At 68.9% G+C, this 20,225-nt stretch overlaps 1 protein-coding gene and 1 long non-coding RNA gene across 25 annotated transcripts in view; one reads left to right on the top strand and one right to left on the bottom strand.

Annotated features, from left to right (window-relative positions):
• The window catches only part of MYO18A (myosin XVIIIA), a gene marked incomplete at its 5' end in the record, with an annotated part of 32,699 nt that extends 16,153 nt beyond the window's left edge, over positions 1 to 16,546 (bottom strand). For 2 of the 24 annotated variants that reach the window (XM_080563275.1, XM_080563293.1), the window contains 17 exons: positions 571 to 657; positions 1,140 to 1,332; positions 1,426 to 1,516; positions 1,598 to 1,771; positions 2,296 to 2,307; positions 3,311 to 3,331; positions 3,689 to 3,833; positions 4,031 to 4,094; positions 4,176 to 4,276; positions 4,783 to 4,925; positions 5,078 to 5,288; positions 5,403 to 5,579; positions 5,655 to 5,764; positions 5,835 to 5,922; positions 6,403 to 6,459; positions 7,184 to 7,324; positions 15,533 to 16,546. In XM_080563275.1, coding sequence (XP_080419401.1) covers positions 571 to 657; positions 1,140 to 1,332; positions 1,426 to 1,516; positions 1,598 to 1,771; positions 2,296 to 2,307; positions 3,311 to 3,331; positions 3,689 to 3,833; positions 4,031 to 4,094; positions 4,176 to 4,276; positions 4,783 to 4,925; positions 5,078 to 5,288; positions 5,403 to 5,579; positions 5,655 to 5,764; positions 5,835 to 5,922; positions 6,403 to 6,459; positions 7,184 to 7,324; positions 15,533 to 16,546 — 2,829 coding nt within the window. Of the gene's footprint in view, positions 1 to 570; positions 658 to 1,139; positions 1,333 to 1,425; positions 1,517 to 1,597; positions 1,772 to 2,295; positions 2,308 to 3,310; positions 3,332 to 3,688; positions 3,834 to 4,030; positions 4,095 to 4,175; positions 4,277 to 4,782; positions 4,926 to 5,077; positions 5,289 to 5,402; positions 5,580 to 5,654; positions 5,765 to 5,834; positions 5,923 to 6,402; positions 6,460 to 7,183; positions 7,325 to 7,722; positions 7,801 to 8,037; positions 8,104 to 8,332; positions 9,002 to 9,708; positions 9,768 to 10,646; positions 10,713 to 11,412; positions 12,050 to 15,532 lie in introns of those variants that run through there. The other 22 variants (XM_080563286.1, XM_080563291.1, XM_080563292.1 and 19 more) reach the window with 19 other exon arrangements.
• An 845-nt stretch (positions 16,547 to 17,391) lies between these two features.
• On the top strand, positions 17,392 to 19,448 carry LOC308180898. Its single transcript, XR_013941238.1, has 2 exons — positions 17,392 to 17,589; positions 18,837 to 19,448. It is a non-coding gene; the product is annotated as an uncharacterized lncRNA (long non-coding RNA).
• Positions 19,449 to 20,225: the final 777 nt, after the last annotated feature.

The raw sequence follows: 20,225 nt of genomic DNA, 5'->3' as shown, positions 1-20,225 counted from the left end.
CTCTGCAGCCTCATCCAGCAGGGAACGGAGCACCCCAGGGACCAGGGCACCCCAAGGATGGGTGCACCCTGCAGAGCGGAGCACCCCAGGGATCAAAGCACCCCGGGGATCAAAGCACACCAGGGATCAAAGCACCCTGGGGACCGGAGCATGCCAGGGATTGCCCCAGGGCCATCCTGCCCGCATCCTCCCCTCCTGGGAGTGCCGGGGAGCACGGTGCCGGGGATGCACCAGGGACGCCCGCTGCTCGCACGCTCAGTCACGCTCTCACTGCCAAGCACTTAGGAAATCACCTTTCCTTCCCATAATTACCGCTAAAAGGACAGCAAAGCAGCACGGCCGATGCTATCGCCGCGCCTAATGCTCAATAACCCGCCGTAATGGATGGCGGCGCGCGCGGGGCCGCCAGCAGCCGCTCCGTTACGAAGAGGAGCAGCAGCGGCCGCCTCCAGCCCCGCTGTCCCGGCCCTTGTCCGTGCTGCGGGAGCGGGTTTTGGGGACGGAGGTGGCCGCAGAGAAGCTGGGTCACGGCCGGGACGGAGGCCGCGGGGAAGCGCCGTGGGTGCTTACCAGTGCCTGGTGTGAGGGCTGGTCTACAGTGGCTACAGAGCCCCAGGTAGCGGGCTCTGTGTCAGCCAGTGCAAGCTCTATGTTTTCCTGGAGAGGACGGACAGAGGAGCGATTAGTGCCTGTGTGACTGGAGATCAGCGTTAGGGCCCCCGCGGGCCGGTCAGTACGTTAGTCTCAATCGGATCTAGACAGGAGACAGGGGTTTCCCGGGCGTCCCACCGCCCCGCTGCTCCGGCACATCACGGGAGAGGTACTGGGGGGAGCCAGGACACCAAAAAGGGTCCCCGTGGGCACCGAGGTGGTGCCGAGGTGGAGCAGCGGCCACCATCGCCCTCCCACCACCCACAGCAGCCCCCCCCAGGGCACGTTTGCCGGCACCATTGGCGGTGGGAACCCCACCCCTGGAGACCCATGAAGCAGAGAGCACGGTGTCAGAGCTGATTCGGTTGGACCCGGTCCCGAGCGACCACTGGTTAAGAAATTTGGGGAGCAGGGGGGGTGTCACAGGAGATGCTGGAGCAGAAAGGAGAGAGGAGAGGGTCACGGCACCCCCGGGGCGTCCCCGCTACCTCCTTGTAGCGCTCCAGCTCCTGGGCGAAGGTGCGCTGGTGGAAGAGGAGCTGCAGGCGCTCCTGGGCGTAGTTGTGGCACAGCTCCTCGAAGGTGGCCCCGCGGCTCTGCCCCGCCACCTCGGGGTTCTGGGCCCCGGGGGTGTCCACCACCGTCACCGAGCACACCGAGTGCTGGCTCGACTTGAGCGCCCTGCGGGGGACAGGGGGGCGAAACGAGCCGGGTGGGTGGGTGGGTGCTGCCGGACCTCCCCCGACACCCCCCACCCCAAATCCCGTCGTGTACCTGTTGAGGAGGGAGATGAGGAGGGTGAAGAGCTCCGAGTACAAGCCCGCGGCCATGCCCTCCAGGCACTCCAGCGCCGTCAGCTTGGGACCTGGCGGAGGGGACGGCTGCGCCCTGAGTGTCCCCAGCCACGCGTCCCCCCGGGGGCCACCCACACCTCCCCGTGCCCTACCTGTGCCGTCGCCCAGGCCCTGCTCCTCGGGGCCCTGTCGGAAGGAGGTGGAGCGCTGCAGCGTGCCCTTGGGCTGGTGCTTGAAGATGGAGGAGGAGAGCTCCTCCAGGCTGCAGCCCAGCAGGTAGGCGGCTTTCTGAGCCCACTCGTGCCGCGCAAACTGCTTCCTCCCGGCTGAGGGGGGAAAAAGGAGGCTCAGCGCCGGCTGCCCCATGTGCGAGGCTCTCCTGGCGCACCCTGGATGGTCACAGGGTCCCCCACGGTGGGATGGGGACGGGGGTGGCACACAAAAGCCAACCCCGAGGCGGGGATGCTGTGCACGGCCGGCGCAGTGGGAGCTCGGGGCTTGCACGCGGCCAGCACCAAGAGGAGAACTTTGGGGCTCAATTCGAGGAGATGGGGAGTAAGTGGCTTTGCCCCTCTGGAAGGCAAAGCCGTGCTGGGGAGATGGGGACACCCCTCTCCATCGCTGCCACCCGCAGGGCCCTGCGGTGACATGGGGCTCTGAGCCACCCCGGTGCAGGGACACGTCCCTGCTCGGCCACCACGGCGCAGCGGGACAGACCGCGGCTGCCAGACACAGACACAGGGACACGGGGTGGGGAAGGGAGGTGGGAGCGGGTTAATGGGGACACGGGGGGGACGCGACGGTGGGATGGGGCAGGGAAGCCAGAGACGCGCGGAGAACAGGACTTTACCTTCGTCGGCGTCTGCATTGCAAAAGGGCAGCATGCACCATGCGAACAGAGACAGGGGTTAGCAACAACGGCGCGCAGCAGCGCGGGCACGCGACGCGGGGACACCCTCCTGCCAAAACCTGCATGCACCGAGCCTGGTTCCTTCCCCCCCCCCTGCCCCGAGCACCGCCACGGTGAGATGCCGCAACCCGGTGCGGGGCCTGCCCCTGCACCACGGCAAGCCCCAACTGCACCGCAGGCACCCGCTGCCCAGATCCAGCCCAAGGAAAAGGGGGCTGGTGCAGCTGAGCTGGTGCTGAGCGTCCCCAGGGCCCACGAGATGCAGGGAAGGCACCGGGAGCACGAGTTGGGCTGGGATGCTCCCCGTGACCAGGATTTGGGGATGCTCCCCGTGACCAGGACCTGGGGATGCTCCCCGTGACCAGGACCTGGGGATGCTCCCCGTGACCAGGATTTGGGGATGCCCCCAGCCCCTCGCAGAGGCTCCCGCACCACCCGTGCGTCCCCGCAGCGGTGCTGCAGCGGGGCCCTGCTGCCCTCTAGTGCCTCGAAGCGCCCCTGGGACAACGCTGTGCCCGCTGAGCACCCAAAACCCTCTCCAAAACGCGGCACAAATGGGGCTCTCCACCCATTCCCATCTCAATTTCCCCCCACAAGCTGCTAACCCTTCGATCCAAGCCCTCCTGCGCGCATGCAGACGAGCCCAGGGCAGGCAGCAAAGGGGGCTTCCAGCACCTCGGGGGTAACACAAGACCCCCAGCGGGGAGAAGAGCAGCTGCAGAGGCACCCCGAGACCCCCAAGCCAAATTCACCCCCCCCCAGCAATGGAGAGGTGAACTGGTGCCGTCTGGGCAAGCCTACGGTGCACTCCCATGCTGGGGTGCCAAGAGGTAACCCCAGGGCTACCAGACCCCAGCCCGGGGCTGCTCCCAGCACACCAGCAGCACCCCAAGCCCCTTTTTAGCCCCAAAACCACCACCAAGCCCGGAGCAGAGCCCTGCACGGCTCTGATTACCGGCTCCGTCTGCCAGTGGTTCTGTGGGGAGGACAGGGGAGGGAGCAGTGTTAGGTGGGGGGGGGACACGCGTGCACCCCCCACGGTCCCTCGTCCCCAGCCCCACGACTCCCCGATGTGATGGGGCCAGGCCAGGGACTCGCTCTGGTGGTGCCCGGGGTGTTTGATCCCTGGTGGCTGGGAGCTACCCCTCTCACCCCAACTGAGGGGACAAATCCAGGTGTCATGGAGCACCCAGAGCACTGCCCGGCAGCTTGCACAACCCCAAAACACCTCCCCGGAGCCCGTCTGCAAGGTGCAGAGGTGCCAGCATCAATCTGCACCCCGACCAGCCGGCAGACCTGAGCTCAGCTCATTAACGCATCCCAGCCCCGTTACCTTTGGTGGCTCCGGCGGCCCCCAGGTGACAAATGGCCCCCAGGACGAGCCAGAAGGCTTTCTGCTCATCGCCGGAGATGCCCATCACCTTCATGGCGGCCTGCAGCTTGTTGAACTGCTGGGCTGCCTTCTGCTTCTCCTCGGGCTGCAGAGAGCGACGGGAGCCATCGGCACAGGGTGGCAGTTCCCAGTGCCGCTGGCCAGGCCACGAGCACCCGGAGGGGCTGGGGACCAGCAGATGCCCCCCTGCCCGCGGGGACAGGGCCACCCTGTCTCTCCCATCTCCTTCCCCGTGCCCCCACCCCGCTGCAGCCCCCTGCCCAGCCCCACAGCAGGCAGGACCTTGGCGAGGGGCACGATGCCGAAGACGTTGTTCTCCGCCAGGTGGTTGAAGTGGAGCTCGGTGCTGTTGGGAGAAACACCACCCAGGTTGGTCCCCGCGGTGCCAGGAGACCCCCAGAGACCCCCGTGCCGGGGCCACGCTCACCGCAGGGCGCTGTCAGGGCAGGCCAGCAGGTAGTAGAAGACGTTGAAGGTGGCCTCGTTGGCCGGGCGCCGGGCGACACGGAGCTTCTCCAGCAGCAGCGTCTGGGAGAGGTCAGGAGGGTTGGGAACCGTCCCCGAGGGCCACGCTCCCACCAAGACCCCCCGCCCCAGCCTCGTCCTTGCTGCCGGCCCAGGACCCCCTTTTCCCTGGGTTCCCAAGGAGACGTGGAGGTCTCCTGGCCCTGCTGCAGGACGTTGCCGTAACGCAAACCCTGAGCATCTCCCCGGGGGCGCTGGGCTCGATCGGCAGGTGCACTGGAGCACCAAGTGGCTCTGTTGCATTTTAAGGGCTGCTGTTATCACCCCTGGAGAAAGGCAGTGTGCGAGCAGGGCTCATTCAGCAAGGAGAGGGAGCTGATCTCATCTGCGCTCCGCTCCCCGACTGGCTGCAAACAAAGCCACGAGCTCGACGCTTGGCTGCGGACACGGCCGGGCTGGCGGGAGCGGGGCTGCGGCAGAGCTCGCGGGTTAGAAAGGAGAGCTCGCGGGAGAAAACGCCCGCGGGACGGACCGGCTCCTGCGCCGAGGGGGCCGCCCCGGCCCCTCACCTGTACGGAGGCGGACGCCACCTGCCCAGCCTGGTCGAAGTCCAGGGAGATGATCTGGGAGAAGCGCGTGGCGTTGCCGTTCATGCTGGTGCTACTATTGCCAAAAGCCTCCAGGACGGTGTAGAGAGCCTGCCACTTCTCCGCTGCGAGGAAACAAGCGGGGCGGTGGGGTGCGCGTGGCCGGCGGCGTGCACGCGGCGAGGGCGCCGGCGGTGAGACAAGTGAGAGAGCAGCACCGTGACCGCGAAGCGAAGGCGTGCGGAGGTGGCGGGGGGGCCCCGCGGCGCGCACTCACCGGAGAAGACCTTGCCGGTGCTGCCGGCGATGGTGGCGAGGTACTGGACGAGGTGCTGGCAGTTGGTGGTCTTGCCGCTGCCGCTGGCGCCCAGCAGCACGACCGCCTGGTCCTGGCGGCTCATCAGCATGCTGCGGTAGGCAGCCTGGGCCACGGCGTAGATGTGCGGGGACGTGTCCTCCCTGCGGCACCCCTTGAACATGTGCATGACCTGGGGGGGGAAGCGGGGGACGCTCGGCACCCTGCGGCCCTGCAGGAGCACCTCTGAAGGGTGACACAGCTCCAGCGCCACCGGCACACGCCACCGGCCCCCCCCCGGCGTCACCTTCTCGGAGTACATGGAGGGGGAGCTCAGCGGGTTGATGACGACCATGGTGGGGCCGGCGTAGGTGTGGATGAGGTTGCCGCCGTAGCGCTGCCGCAGCGTGTGCAGGACGCTGGACTCGTTGAGGTAGAGGAGGCTGGCCAGGTCCTCCACGCGGTCGCAGGACGGGGGGTTCGCCTGGGAGCGAGGCCGGGGGTCAGGCGGGGAACGGGGGTCCCCACCGCCCCGCGGCCCCCCATCCCGCAGCCCTACCTTCTCCACGTCGTCCTCCTCCACCTCCAGGACGGCTCCGTCGTGGTCCAGCTTCACCTTCACCTTGCCCTCGGGCAGGGCGCTGGGCTCCTCCGGGCGCAGCTGGCTGCCTGCGAGGGCACGCAGGGCTCAGCGGGGCCGTGCCGGGCACCCCTGCACCCTGGCCTGACCCCAACTCACCCAAGGAGAAGCCATCCTTGTGCACCAGCCACACCTTGTCGGTCTCATACCAAGCCTCCTCGGCAGCGATCTGCTCCTCCGTCTTGGCCTGCGAGACAGGGGGACGTGAGGCTGGAGGGAGCGTGGCGCCGGGCCGCCTTCCATGAGCCCCGAGCCCTCCCGACACGTGTCCCCGGCTTGTCCGCTGCCCCGGGGACCCCAATGGGTTTGGGGCTGCTGAGACCCCCTGTCCCTGCCACAGCTGGGGGTAGACACAAAGCCACAACGACCCTGGGATGCAGTCATCACAGACAGCCCCGGTAAGCCTGGAGGGGCTGCGCTCCCAAACTGCAGCCCCGGCACCCACGGCAGCCCCGTGCCACTCACGTGGCATGCTGTGGGGACGCAGGACATGCTGCAGGGACACGGGGCAGGGACACAGGACATGCTGCGGGGACATGACGCAGGGACACAGGGCACAGCACAGCGGTGGCACAGTCCCACGGGGGTAGGTAAGGTCGGGCTGGCACAGCTGGCACGTGGGGGACGTCCCCGCTACCCGCGAGCAGGGCGAGCCCCGAAGCCAAACCTGAGCTGCAGCAGGGACGGGGCCAAAGGGGGCTGCCAGGACATCGTCCGCTTGTCCCTATCGAGGCCAAGAGACGGGGCGTGAGGGCGAGAAGGGTCACGCTCTGCCCCGCAGTGAGCACGGCAAGCGGCGGGGGGAAGCGAGCGGAGGCGTGCGGCGAAGTGCAGCCACCCCGGAGCCCCCGGCCACGCGGGCGCTGCCGGAGCCGCAGCTGGGACGACTGCAGAGCAGCAGGTCCAGCACGGTGCAGAACATGCACAGAGCTGGGAAGGTGGCCACGAGGCCGGGTGGCCAAAGCCAGCACCCAGCGCAGGCTGGGGGTGAGTGCACAGCACCCGGGGCTGGAGGCGGCCCCGCTGCGCCGCATGCCCAGGATGCTCTGGTGCATGGCCAGCGAGGGCCGGCACAAGGACACGCGGGGAACCAGGGCGCTGCCCCCACTCCTGCACCTCTCACCAGCCCTTCTGCCTGGCTCTGCCCCTTCCCTCCCCGCTGTAAGCCCCTGCCCTCCCCAGCCAGGCTGAGAGACACCGTCACCCCGCTGCCTCCACCGACAGCACCCTCCCGGTGAGCCTGGGGTGCCTGCCTCTCTGCCACGTGCCCCGGCACGGCCACGGGGAGCCCGGAGCTGCAACCACCCTGCAACAAGTGAGCCCGGGGAGAGGCACCCAGCCCCGGCCGTGCCCTGCCGGCTCGGCTTGCTGCGGCCGAGGGAGCGCGATGGAGACACGGGGCCACCCTGGCCGCTCTCTGCAGCAGCCCTGGGTGGGGAAAGCCTTACGCTCCAGCACGAGGCGCGGGCGCAGACGCCAGCCCAGCGGCAGACAGAGGACAGCGGGAGGTTGCCAGCGGAGGCAGAGAGCTCCTGAGGACAGGGGTACGGTACCTGGCTGGGTGCCGGGGCGGAGGCCGCGGGGTCCAGCTGACGGCAGCGAAGGAGGAGGAGAGAAAGAAAAGAGGGGTGAGAGGCAGAGAGCAGCAACGGCACCGCGACGCCCCACGGGGCCCCGGCACGGCCAAAACCCCCAAGACATCACCCCAGCTGGGGCAGCCGTGCCCAGGGTGCAGTGGAGACACCGACACAGGGACGCGGCACGGCGCTGCCGGGCACTGCAGCTCCCCACGGCCACGCACGTTGCTTGGGGCAGCAATCACCAAACCCACCAGCCGGCAGCACCCAGAGCGGGGCCACGGGGCTGGCGGCCACAACCGGCGGTGCAAACACCAAGGGAGAGCACGCGGTGCGGACGGGGCAGCGTCCCCATCCAACACCAGGCACCGGGCCACGCACAATCACCAAACTCCCCCCCCCCGAATTACAGAAGCCATGAAGATCCTCTCCAGCCGGCGCTGCGCCTCCTCCGACGGGCTCAGCTGGGGAGCGGGGCCGGGGGCAGCCTGGAGGCAGAGCACTGTTAGCAGCGGGCTGGCTGGCACCGGCACATCGCCGGCACGGGGGACATCACGGGTGCTTTTTTTGGCCCTGAAGCCCACCGACACCACGCAGGGCAGCTACCTTGCGCAGACCTACAGCGCCCTGCCCACCTGCACCCATGCTGGGGCACCCACAGGCACCCTGGACAACCCCTGGCAGGCGCCTGGCACCCCAAATCCCGGGTCCCTGCTCCCACGCACCTGCTGGGGGGGTCCCGGGGCGGTTTTCGCGGGGGTCTGTCGCTTCTCGCTGGGCTGCTGCTTCTTCTCCACACGAGCAGGGTGGGGAGACAAGGGGCAGCGTGATGTGGTGGCCGCAGCGTACCCGGCCGCACCAAAAAGTGACCCCCGCCCGGCACCGCACACCCCCGCCCGCCCCAAAACCACTGCAAACCATGCTGGTGAGCTCACACCATGCTCTGCCGCGCGGGACGAGGCGTCCCTGCGGGTCGTGCCGCACACCCACGCCGGGTTAGAGCCGTGCACACACCGGTACCTTGTGCCTCTCCAGGGCGGTGGGTTTCGGGGCGGATGCCTTTGGCGGCTCCGCTTTCCCTCCCGAAGGCTGCGCCAGAGGCTCTGGCTTGGCTTTGGCGCCCGGGGACACGGACGGCTTTGTGTCCCCCGCAGCAGGCGGGGAGCCCGGCGTGGCGGCTCCTTTACCCCCGGAGGGCTCGGGGGACTTCTCCTCTCGCCTGTCTCCCGGCCGGAGCCGCGGGCGGTGCTCTTTGGTTTTGCCCTTGGCCATGAGGGTTTTGAGCCCCGCTGAGATCTCATCTTTGGGCTCCGGCTTGGCGGGGGCGGCCGGCACAGCGGGGGGCAGCGGTGGGGGCGCGGGGGGGGCCGGCTCCTCTTTTCTGGGGGGCGGCACGGGCTCGGGAGACTTGACGTCTCGCGCCGGCTCCCTGGCACCGCCGGCGTCCTCCCCCGGCAGGACTTTGCGCACCACCTTGCGCACCACCCGCACCACCCTGCGGCGGGACAGGCCCTGCCCGTCGTCCCCCTGCGCCTCGGTGCCCGCCGCGGGACCCTCGGGCCCGTTGGCGGCCCCGTTCAGCACCGGCTCCGGGCTCTTCCCTCTCCCCGGGGGCGGCTCGGGGCTCTTCGGGGGCTCGGGTTTTGGGGGTGCGGGTGCCACGTCCTTCGCGGCGCTGGGGCTCTCTGGCTGCAGCCACAAAGATAGGTGTGGGTTAGAGGAGGTCTGACGGTGCCGGGCCCGCCGCTGTGAACCCCTGTGCCACGGGATGTGGCTGTGCTGGGCAGCTTGGGCTGGTGCCGGGGGTCCCAGAACAGCTCCCGGCCAGATTTCAGGCGCCACAGGACGTGTGTCTGAGGCATCCAGCCCCCTCCCTGAACCATCCTACAGCTCCCCACCAGGCTCAGGGAAAGGGGCGACGCCGACCTCCCCGGCCCCGTGCCCAGGAGCCCGTCAACCCTCAGGCCATGGGAAGAGGGGGGGGAATTCAGAGCACTCAGCCCACTTGGGGTGCTGGCAGACCGGCTGCAAGGCACGGGGCAATCTGCAAGATTTCCCCCCCTCCGACAGCTCCAGCAGGCAGCGCGGGAAGCGCCGCTGCTGCAGTAACTCAGAGCAAGCGCCGAGCCTCCGTCCTGCCGGGCTCTGCAGGGCAGGGACGAGCCCTGGTGAGGCAGAGGGGCAAAAATTGCTGTGACCTACAGCCGGGCACCCCTGCGGCCAGGCGCCAGCTCCCACCACCACCAAAACCGCCCGCACCCCGCACGCTGCCCTGCGTCAGCTGCAGGAGGGGGACGCTGAGCCCACGACCCCCCTAGGAGGTGTCGCCGTGCCCCAGCCAAGGGCGAGCCCCATCCCGGCACAAAGCCCCCCTCCCCGTGCCCTGCAGCACTTACAGCCCCGTCCTCCTTCCCGGGTCTTTTCACAGCTAAAGATTTGTCCTCGTCCTTAACCTGAGGGTCAGACAAACAAGAGGGGCGCGTTTCAGCCGCCGCGGGGGGAGGCGGCGACCCGGTGGGCTCGGTGCCGGCCGCCCGCTCCGGCAGCACCATGGGGAAAAAGGCACGCAGCCCGTCGCTCTCCGTGCTTCGGGGGGGAGGAAGCCTTTGTGTGAGCAGGTGAAACAGCCCAGATTTGCAGCCTGCTGCTGAGCGCGAGGCCTCGGTCCGGCCCGAGGAAAGCACCGTGGGGTCCAGCCGAGCTGAGAAAAGGGGGCGAAGCTCCGAGGCGCGCCCTGCAAAACCCCAAAGCGTGGCGCAGCCCCGCTCCCCGCTGCAGGAGGGGCTGCGTTGGCAGCTGGTGAGCGGGCTGGTAAATAAAGCCCCTTCGCTCCTCCCCACGCGGGCTTCTGGCTTTTCGCACGTTGCTCAACTTAGCTCTGACAGCTGAGCTAAACACAGCGCTGAGCAAGAGGCAAGGTGCGTGGGGGGGAAAAGCGATCCCGCCCGCCGCCAGCCCGGCGGCACAGCGCGTGGAGGTGGCACCGGCTCGGCTCTGCGGGCTCAGCCTTGCCACTTCGGGGCGTCCCGGGCGGCGATGCCGAGCCCGGGGGGGGTTCACACCATGTTAGGGGAGGCACCGGCCACGCGTGAAGCGGTGGTTAGTGTGTTAGTGGGTGCATTTGTGGCCGCAGCCGTGCAGCGGCGGGGTGCGGGGCGGCCGCCTGTTTGCTCAGCGTGGCACGAGGGCAGCTCGAGGGCCACTTGCTGAGGCTCCGTGCCGGGGGGAATTTTGGCCCCGGGAGCGCTGCTCCGGATGCGGCACACGTGCTGGGCAAACTGGGGGGAGCTGGTGGGCACCGTGGGGTGCGAGCAAACGCGAGCAAGACTTCCCTTTTGCTCCCAGAACGCAAAGCGGGATGAGAAGGCCATGGCGATGTCTCATGGAGCCGCAGCCCTGGCTGGGGGAGAGACGGAGAGGTGAGCGGGAGGGCTCTGGGGCCTCGGGACCCTGAGCTGACCCAGCCCCGCGCAGCGTCCGAGCAGACAGAGCCCGTAGGAACCGCTCGGGGACAGGCACAGAACTCATTGTGCAAAAAAAGCCCCTTTGCTCATAGGGCAGCACCGTGCCCAATTTTCCCCCCGTGCCGGGCCAGCCCGCTGCAGTAAGCAGCTGCGGGGTGAGGGAAGGGATATTTTCTGCCCTGGGCACGCACTCGGCACGCCGGGGGGGCTATTCTGAGCCTGACCCCGTGCCAGCAGCCGGGCAGCCCAAGCAGGGACCCAGAGGGGTCTCCGAAACCCAGCGGGGCCGATCCGGGGCTGCCCATGGGGGGTCCACAAAGCACCACCCCTGCCAGCACAGGGCACAGAGGGGCACCCAAACCACCCGTTTGGGGTCACAGCACCCTGTTCCCCCCATCCCCAGCTCCCAGGCCCCCTCCAACCCACCCAGGCACAGGGGTCTGGGCACAAACCTGCCCGCAGAGCCCCCAAATCCTCTGCCCCCAGTGCCCTCCCCTCCATGCCGCACGGCACCAGCAACAGGGTCCCCTCCAGAAGCAGCCCTCGGCCGCCACGGCGGCCCCCGTCCCGCCGAGTGGGTGGCCCCCACGCGTCCCCCTCGGGGTCCCCCCGGCCGTGTCAGGGTCCCCACCTTACCGCGGGGCCGGCAGCGGGGTTCCCGGTGGGACGAGCACGGCACAGGGTGGTGGGAGAGGCGTGCGGCAGCGCGGGGACAGCTGGGCTGATAGGGCCACCCTAAAAATAGCCGAGGAATGCGAGGGCCCCGGCGGCGCGCGCAGCAGGCGGAGGGCGCACGGGGGGGAAGCTCGGGCAGCGGGGGCCTCTTCGCCGCCGGAGGAAGTGATGTGGGCCCGCGGCAGGCTGGCGCCGCGGGGGGGAAGCGTCCGGCCCCCCCCTGTCCCACTGCCCGCCCCTGTGGAGCAGGAGCCGGGGAGGGAGCCATGTGCCGAGGAGCGGGGCCGGGTGCTCCCGCACCCCCTCTATGGCCCCGCCGCTGCTTGCTGGAGGGGAGCGGGGTGTCGATTTGCTTTGCCAAGAGCGTGGCAGCCCCCCGAAATGCTACCGGGGGTGGAAAGCCCTATGCCCCGTGGGGGGTGGCACAGGGGGGCTGTCCCCGTGCCGGTGGGACAGGGATGAGGGTCGGCACCGCAGTTACACCACGCCAGTCCGGCCGCCCCCAGCACGGCCCCCCGGTACGGCCGCATCCACAGCAAAGCTCCCTCCGAGCACCGAGGTCTCCCCGGAGGCACGGGACCGGCACCGAGGGAGAGTGAGGCCGGGGCCTCCCCACGCGGTGCGTGCCGGGAAGGGGCCGGCAGCAGGGAGCGAAGCGCAGCGGCGGCACCACAGAAACTGCCCCAAACCACGAGGAGACGCGCGGCGGGGGCAGCGAGCACGGGGCATGGGCACGGCGGGGATCCCGGGCGGTGTTTGAGCAGGTCCCTGCTCGCCCTGGGGACACACACACACACACACACACACACACACGTCCCTGCCTGAGGCCACATCCCTTCTGGCCCCGCACGGCAGCCCCAAACCCTCGCCACTCGCCTCTCCCAGGGCACCGGGGCCAGGTGACAGGAACGCCCTTGGCAGGGCTGCCGTGACGTGGCGGAGGGTGCCGGCGGTGACACCGGTGTCCCCAGGGAGCGCCGGCAGCAGCCACGGCGTTAGTTGCAAAGGGGTCACGGTGACAGCCGTGACAGCAGGAATCGCCCCGACCGGAGGCACGTGGCTTCGCCTGGAAGTCGGCGCCCGTGGGCTCCAAGGGGCACGGACACCTCCCCGGTGAGCCCAGCGCACACGGAGCCCTGTGATGAGACCCGAGGGGTCCCGAGCATCCCGGCCACAGAGCTGGGAAGGGCCCGGTGCCCATGGGCTGCCTCCACAGGGACGCGCAGCCCGGGTGTAAGGGGATGACGCACCAGCCCCATGGCCAAGCCCACTGGGCACCGCAACCCTTGGGGCTGGCTCCCTGTGCTGGGGCCACCCTGCCAGCACTGTCCCCACGGCAGAAGAAAGGACAAATTAAGAGCTTCCCACAGAGAACACATGTAAAGAAGGAGGAAGCACATCGGGGGCACTGCAAATCCCACAGCCCCCACCCCACAGCCCCCAACGCCTCCCCAACACCCCGGTTCGGGGACCACGCGTGTCCCACCACCACGCGCACCCACGTCCCAGCACCCCGGCGGGACGCTGGGCGCAGCAAGGAGCTGGCAGCCAGCCGCGCCGCGGCACGTCGGCCGTGCGCCCCGGGTGCCGGCGGGCGAGCGAAGGCCGGCGCGGGCAGCCAGGGCACGCGGGGCGCGCCGGCACGGCTGCCGGATGCCTGTGGTCTGGCTGAAGCGCTGGAGCGGTCGGGCGCGTTTCTGGAATATTTCTGCCCCACCAGAGCCGGACTGCGCATGCCTAGGCCCTGCCCGAGGAATTTCGACGGTAAATAAATAAATAGGAGCGTGGAGCCCAGCCAGACCGGCTGCCCAGCGCCGGGAGCACGGCTGGGACACGGTGGGGCTTTCCTCCGGTCCCCACCAGCCGTGCCGTGCCACCAGCCAGCCCCCATGAACCCCACAGCGTGGTTGGGGCTGCCCAGAGCACCCCAAGCATCGCACCCTCTGCCTCCCGGCCCTGCCTGGCTCCAGCACGTGTCCCCACCTTGGGGACAGGCAGAGGGATGAGGGCAGCTCGGTGGGGCCCCTCCGGAGAGGGGTTAAACCCCGGCACCTTCCCTGCTCCAGCCGGGGAAGGGCTCCCAGAGCAACAGCCCAAAATATGTCTATAATTTCCTGTTTCAAAAAGGATCATTTTTATTTAAATTAGGACCAGAAACATTCCAGGGAGCTTAGCTGGGCCTGGGGGAGAGCCGGGCCTCCCCGCACGCGCCGGCACCTTGCACAGCCCCCGGCTGCGCCCACTGCCCGCCCCAGCTCCCCGGCGCGGCTGGTGGCACCAGCTCCACCTGCAAAGCCACAGCGTGTCCCTCCGTGTCCCTGCTGAGGGTCAAGGGTCCCCAGCAAAGACGCAGGACGAGCTCACATGGAGAGGTGCCCCTGCCCCGAGCCGGAGGAAACGGCCGGGGAACACGGGGAATGACCGCGAGCCCACGGGGCTGGGGACGGTGGTGGGGAGCTGGCTGCAGCCCAGGCGCCCGCCCCGTTACGCTGCGTATCCTGAAGATAAGCAGCGGTCTGTGGTCAGCGCACGGGACGGCTCCTTTCCAGGAACTGTTCCTGCCATGATTTATGATTTGTGCTTTAACCCCCTGCAGGCACTGACCCCGCAGCGCTGGGCTTGGCTTCGTCGCAGCACAAAGGGAGCGGCACCGCTGTTACCGAGCACAAGGCGCCCACCGCAAAGCCCCGACAGCCTCCCCTCGGCTTTCTGGTGGCTTTTTGGAAAAGTAAAAGCCGGAGAGGCATGGGGGAGGCAGAGGGAGGGCAGGCAGAGAGCTCTCCTTGTGCTCTCCATGCACGGTGGGAGCAGATAGCTGCTGCCCGCACACGCTGGCCGTGCCAGCGCCCGCTACGAGGCCGTATGCTGCGGCTTCTCCCCCACAGCCCCGGCTGCTCCAAGGGCACCGGCATTTCCTCCTTCCCCTCCCCAGCCCCAGCACTGTGCTTTTGGTGGCACAAGCACCACGCCAGTCCCTGTGTGCTCACATCAAACGTGCACCTGCACCCACTGCAGCACGCTGCGGCAAGAGTGGCAGCCACAGGCAGGCAGCCGTGCCCCTCAGCCCTCAGCCCCTCGGGGCTGTCCCCTCAGCAGTGCCCTGAGCAGCTCCCCAGGGCCGGCCACGCCGTGGGGCTCCAAGGAGGAGCTGCTGGAAAGCCAGCACCCAGATTCGGCGCAGGCTCCACCCCGCAGCGCTGGCACCTGCTCGGGGAGCGCAAGGAGCCCCCCGGCAGCCTCCCCGCACCACGGTCACCAGCGACACGGCGGGGACAGGCCCAGCTCTGCAGGGTCCCAGCATCCAGGGAAACAGCTGGAAGCCGGCCGTGGTGATGGTTAGCCCGCGGCAGGGTCAGCGGAGCCAGCGGCACACGCGGAAGATGTGGGTCACGCAGCCGTTAGGTTTCTATTTATACAGCACCAGCCGCGCACGTCGGGGCTCTGCAAATTTTCCGCGGCTCCCCATCGCACAGCGCACCGCGCCGCCCCCGCGGTGCCCAGGGGGCCGCAGCCAGGAGGGGCTCTCGGCACTCCCCTCCTGCAAAGCTTCACACCTTTCCCCCCGAGCTCCCTTCCCTGCCAGACCCCGCTTCTCCCTGGGAGGAGAGGCAGGGGGAGGTGGGCACGGGGGGCTCCAGCGCTCCAGCCGTTGGGGCCGGTAGGCACCGTGCTGCATCTCAGCGCTGGCACGGATGCTTTGCCTTCGCTGCCTACACCCGGGTCAATGCGCAGGCTTTCCAAAGGTGATTCAGAGCTCAGCTCTCCCAGTGCCCTAGCAGCAGGAGAAAGACCAAAACCAGCCTCACGCCGAGCATTTCGGGGCCAAAATCCACCAGTACCAGCTCACGAGCCAGCTGCAGACTCCTTCCTCTGCAGCGTCCTGCCTCCCGGAGCGCGGCAGGCATCGCCCCCCCATCCCCGCCGCGGCCGCCCGCTCCTCCCTGTGCTTGCTACAGCCGGGAGCAGCTGCAACGCCCGATGCTTCCCACGACCTGTGCCAACCCAAACGCCCGCTGCGAGGACGGTGGCGGCCGGCAGAAACCCAGGGCACCAGCCCGGTGGCAGGGACGCCGTTACTCACATCCCAGGTGGCGCGGCGCGTCCCCTCGCCGCCCCGCAGCCAGCAGCGGCTCAGCTCGCTCAGCTCCAGGATGGGCTGCACCTTCAGCTGAACCGTCTCCCCCGACTGCCGAATCATCTCCACGATCTCATCCCGGGATTTGCTCTCCACGTTGCGCCCGTTGATCTCCACCAGCCGATCGCCCGGCACCAACCCCAGCGCCAAGTCCTTGGTGCCGGCGCCGGGTTCGGCGAAGTGCACGACGCGCCGGTACACCTGCCCGTCGGGCGCGCGGTCCAGCATGGTGGTGCGGCGCAGGGAGAAGCCGAAATCGCCGGTGTTGCGCCTCTGCAGCTCCAGCTGCCGCGGCACGGGGGGCTGCGGGGGCACCAGGGCGGGCAGCCGCAGGTCCGCGGGGAACCGCTTGCCCACCAGCTCCGGCACCCTGGCTCGGAAGGAGGCGGCAGGGGGGGTACGGGGGTGTCCCGGGGGCGTCCCGTGCTTGGCGAGCTGAGCCTCCAGGGCGCGCACCTCCACCTGCGGGGAGGGTGCTGCCGAGTGCTCGGAGGGGGTGGAGGTCTCCGAGGCGCTCTCGTCCCGGCTCTTCTGCGAGAAGGAGAAGCGCTTGACGATCATCTGCGAGTTCTGCTTGGCCAGCGAGCCGAACTTGGCCGCCCGCTGCAGCACCGAGCCCTTGAAGTTGGCGTCGTCCACCTTGAGGTCGTCGCTGGAGCTGGCCGTGCTCAGGTGGCCCGAGTCCAAGATGACGCTGCCCCGGTTGCTGTCGGAGTCGATGTCGGTGAGGTGCAGGTCGGAGCCGCTGGCCACCTTGATGGGGATGGGGTTGGAGATCTCCAGGCGCGCCTTGGAGTCCCGCTTGGAGGCGCGGTTGAGGTTGAAGAAGCCCCTGCGCATGCTCATCTCCTCCAGGCTCTTGAGCTCGGCCGCCGACATCCGCTCCTTCTTCTCCTTCTTTTCCTTCTTCTCCTTCCGGGCCCCATCCTTCTCTTTGTCCTTCTTCATCAGGTTGAACATGGTGGAGGGGGGCTCGGGGCGCGCTCGCCCCCGCGGCAGGGTGCTGGTGGGGGCGCTGCTCACGGCACGGCCGCCTGCCTGCAGAACGACACACGGACACGGTCAGACCATGGCCAACACTGCGACCCCGCGTCCCCCCCCAGGGTCACCTGCACTGCCACCCCCAGCCTGGGCCACGTCTGGGATGCCCCAAAATGAGACCAGAGCCCGGGCAAGACCCCCATGGACCCCTCGGGCATGGGGCAGTTTGGGAGCCACGCGGGCAGGCAGGGGAGGGAGGTTTCCCGAGGGCCCATTATGTTTGCAGCGGTTTCTGGTGGTGTGGATGTTTCCCCAGGCAGTAAAGCCTGTGGCACTGCGGACACCTCGCCTGCTGGCTCAAAAGCCCCTTGTTGAAGACACAGAAGCCTCTCTGGGGCTGGCCCCAGCCTCGGCCACCGCAAAGCCAGCAGGGACACGGGGAACAGCAGCGCAGCGTCCCCACCCAGGGGGGACAGGGGGGAGGGAGCCCCCAAAACACAGCCCTGGCCGAGTACCCCCCTAACAAACAGGAACCTGTAAAATCGCATCCCTCCGAAACGCTGATAAACGCCTAATTTTAGCCGGGACGACGCAGAACTCGTGACGCTGCGGCGACCTCCAGGAACAGTCGCTCTTTCATTAGGGCATCCCGCGCAGGGGGAGGGCCCCAGCCTGCAGCAAAGCCATGGCACGGCCGGCCCCGGGCCCCACCGCACAGCCTGCCCCCCCCCCCCCCAAACCCCACACACGGCCCCGGGGCACCCCCAGCCTTGGCCCCGGGGCAAGCGCTGCCTCCCTGCGCGGCCGCCAGCCACCCACCGACCTCCATTGTGCGCCCGGGCTGCGGATAAACAACTCAAAAATCAAACAGCTGGGTGGAAAAGCAGCGAGGGACGGACTGACAGCTATATATAAACAGAGCAGGAAGCCGCGCCGCGCAGGAACTGAACCTCGGCACAAAGGACAACAGGAAAAGTCCCCACGTTCCAAGCATCTGCGCTGGAGCTCTCCGGCGGGGAAAGGTTTGTGCGACCCATGGGGACGGGCACGCTCCCCACGCCAGCACTGTGGGCTCCGTGGGCACCCAGCATGACCGTGCGCCATGCCGTGCCATGCCGTGCCATGCCGTGCCGTACCGTGCCGTGCCGTGCCCGCAGAGCCTTGCTTCAGCTCCAGCACAGCATCCCCACCACCTGGGCCACCTCCCTGCAGGGCCACGTGCCCCCAGATGCACCCAGCAGGACACAGGGTGCAAAGGGCCCCGTGTCCGAGCCCTCCCCATGCTGGGGGCGAGGGCAGTGCCGCCATGGCCTCGGCGCCGGCAATGGCAGTGAGGGAACCACCTGCACCCCTCCCGGTGACACGTTGCACCGGTGACCCCACCTGCTTGGGCATCCCCAGAGCAGCACGGTTTGGCCAGGGCAGTGCCAGGCACCCCCAGCTCACCATGGGGCACCGCGGGGGCTGGGGGCTGCCGGGACCCTCCCCGGGTACTGGGGGGGAGCCCCGCGGGCAGAGCGGCCGGCACAGAGCGCCAGGCAGGTGCTGCTGGGGGACGAGGCGCTTCAGAGCCCGGCGGCCAGCACCGCTCTTTGTCCTCAGCAGTTCCTCTCCCCCGCACACATGCTCCCTCCGGGCCTTTGTATGCTCGACAAAAAGGGGGAACGAGCGTTACGAGCTGCATCGCTAATGAGCCAGCAGCGCCAACCAGCCAGCAGCGCCCGCCCGCAGCACCGCCACGTGCGCCCCACGCAAGGCCACTGTGCATGGGGGGCACGAGCTTTGGAAACCACGAGCCCCCCCCATCACGGCCAAGCGCAGACCCCCGGCCTCCCCCCAGCTCTTGTGGGCTCGCTGCCTGTCCCCGAGGAAGCCCCGTGCTCCTTGAGGCCACCGGTGGGACGCAGGCGCCGAGAAGCCGGGCGCAGGCGGGTGCTGCGAGCCGGGGGTGGCCGCTGAGCGTTGCCCTGCTCCTGAATCACCCTGCGCACCCTCCCCGGCTCAGCCCGGGCTCGCTCCGGGATTATCCAGCTCCAGGCGTGTTCGGGTGGCAGCATGCATGAGCCATCACACGGGTGGGAGAGGCGGCCGCGGGCGCCGGCTTCGCCCGCGCGTTGCACGCAAGGTGCTTGCTGCGACACGCGGGCTGTCAGGGCAGGGAGGACATCACCCGCAAGGTCACAGCCATAGGGGAACCGACCACAAAGCCCCCACCACGAGACCCCCAAAGGGCTTCCCCGCTGCGGTGCTGAGCCCCGTGGCCCCGCAGCTTCCCGGCAGGGAGGAAGGCGTTCACGGAAACTCGGGGCCACTCCTTCCCTCCCCACGACGCAATCTCATCCGACGCGCTCCCGACACGGGGACCTGAAGCGCAAGTTTGCCGGCCGCCTGCCTGCCCCGCGGTGCCGGCAGTGGGAGACGGGGGCTGGAACCCAGCCCCTTGGGGACCTCTGCGCCCCGGCTGGGCCCCCGGGTTTGGGGACAGCCCTGGGGACCAGGGCGCTGCCGGCAGCGATGTCCAGCGGTTCCCATGCTGACCTGTGCCACAGCTCCTCGCCTCCTCGCCGGACGCCGGCACAAGATTTCCGCAGAAGATTTAGGGGGTTTCCAAAGCTCTCCACGCTGCCTGCCCTTACGGACAACGCCGGGGTGCGTCAGGAGGAGAACAACCCCTTCCAGCACCACCAGGCTCTGCCCAAAGCTGGATTTCGGGTCCTCCCGTGCAGGAACCCGGCAGCAGAGGATGCGGCTGGCTGGCAAACGCGTCCCCGTGCCGGGAGAGCTTCAGCGCGTCACCCTGGGCCGTAGGGTGTGTGTGCCCGGCGCGCCCCAGCGCCCGCCTCGCCCCAAACCGGGGCAATAAAACCCGAGCGTTACAAAACACCCGCTGCAGAGCACTGACCCCGCTGGGCTCCGCGCCGGGAACGGGGGCGATTCAGCAGCCACCCGGGGGGGGAAAGAGAAGTCCCCCGCTGCAGGACACCCCCTGCAAGGGGGCTTCACCCTGCTGCCCGCGTGAGGGGTCACCGGCAGCCACCCGCCTGCCCTGCCATGCCTTTTGGGCCCCCGGTTTGCAGCGTGACCCCCAGCAGGGCCCAGCCCACGGCAACGGGCTGAGCCACAGCTCGTCAGCGGGCAAAGTCCAGGGCCGGCGCAGGCGCCGCGGGGATGCTTGGCTCTGCCCAGGGCTGGGTGCAAGGGCTGGGGGTCCCCCGGCTCCAAGGGACCCCCCGAGGCGAGGGAACGGGGGCCGCCGCTCGCCCGGCGTGCCGTGGGACCACGCTTTTCAGCATCTGCCCTAAGTTTAGCTCCAACGCTCGTTGACCAAGCGATTTGCATCTCAGAGGCCGGCTGGAAACCACGCTATTTCTGGACACGCGTCCCGGCCCTCGCCGCTCCGTATATTGCTCCCCTGGGCAAATTAACGCACGGGCAGGCGCCGCGGCACCCAGGGGCTTTGCCAGCCCCCCCACCTTTGCTGTAAGACCACCCCTTTGGGCACCCCACGGCACCCCCAGCAAGGTGACCCAGGGGCCAGGGGACCACCGGTTAGGGGCGAGCGGCTTCGGGTGCGACTCCCTGGCAGCACGGGGGGGGGGTCCCAGACCAGCATTTTCACCCTGCTGACACCCCTGCGTGCAGGAGCAGGCTGACTGCC

This window comes from Anser brachyrhynchus, assembly GCF_964034855.1.
Source record: "Anser brachyrhynchus genome assembly, chromosome: 20".
In the NCBI taxonomy this organism is placed as follows: domain Eukaryota; kingdom Metazoa; phylum Chordata; class Aves; order Anseriformes; family Anatidae; genus Anser; species Anser brachyrhynchus.
The sequence above is the reverse complement of the archived record's forward strand: the minus strand, read 5'-3'. Positions and strand labels throughout refer to the sequence as shown.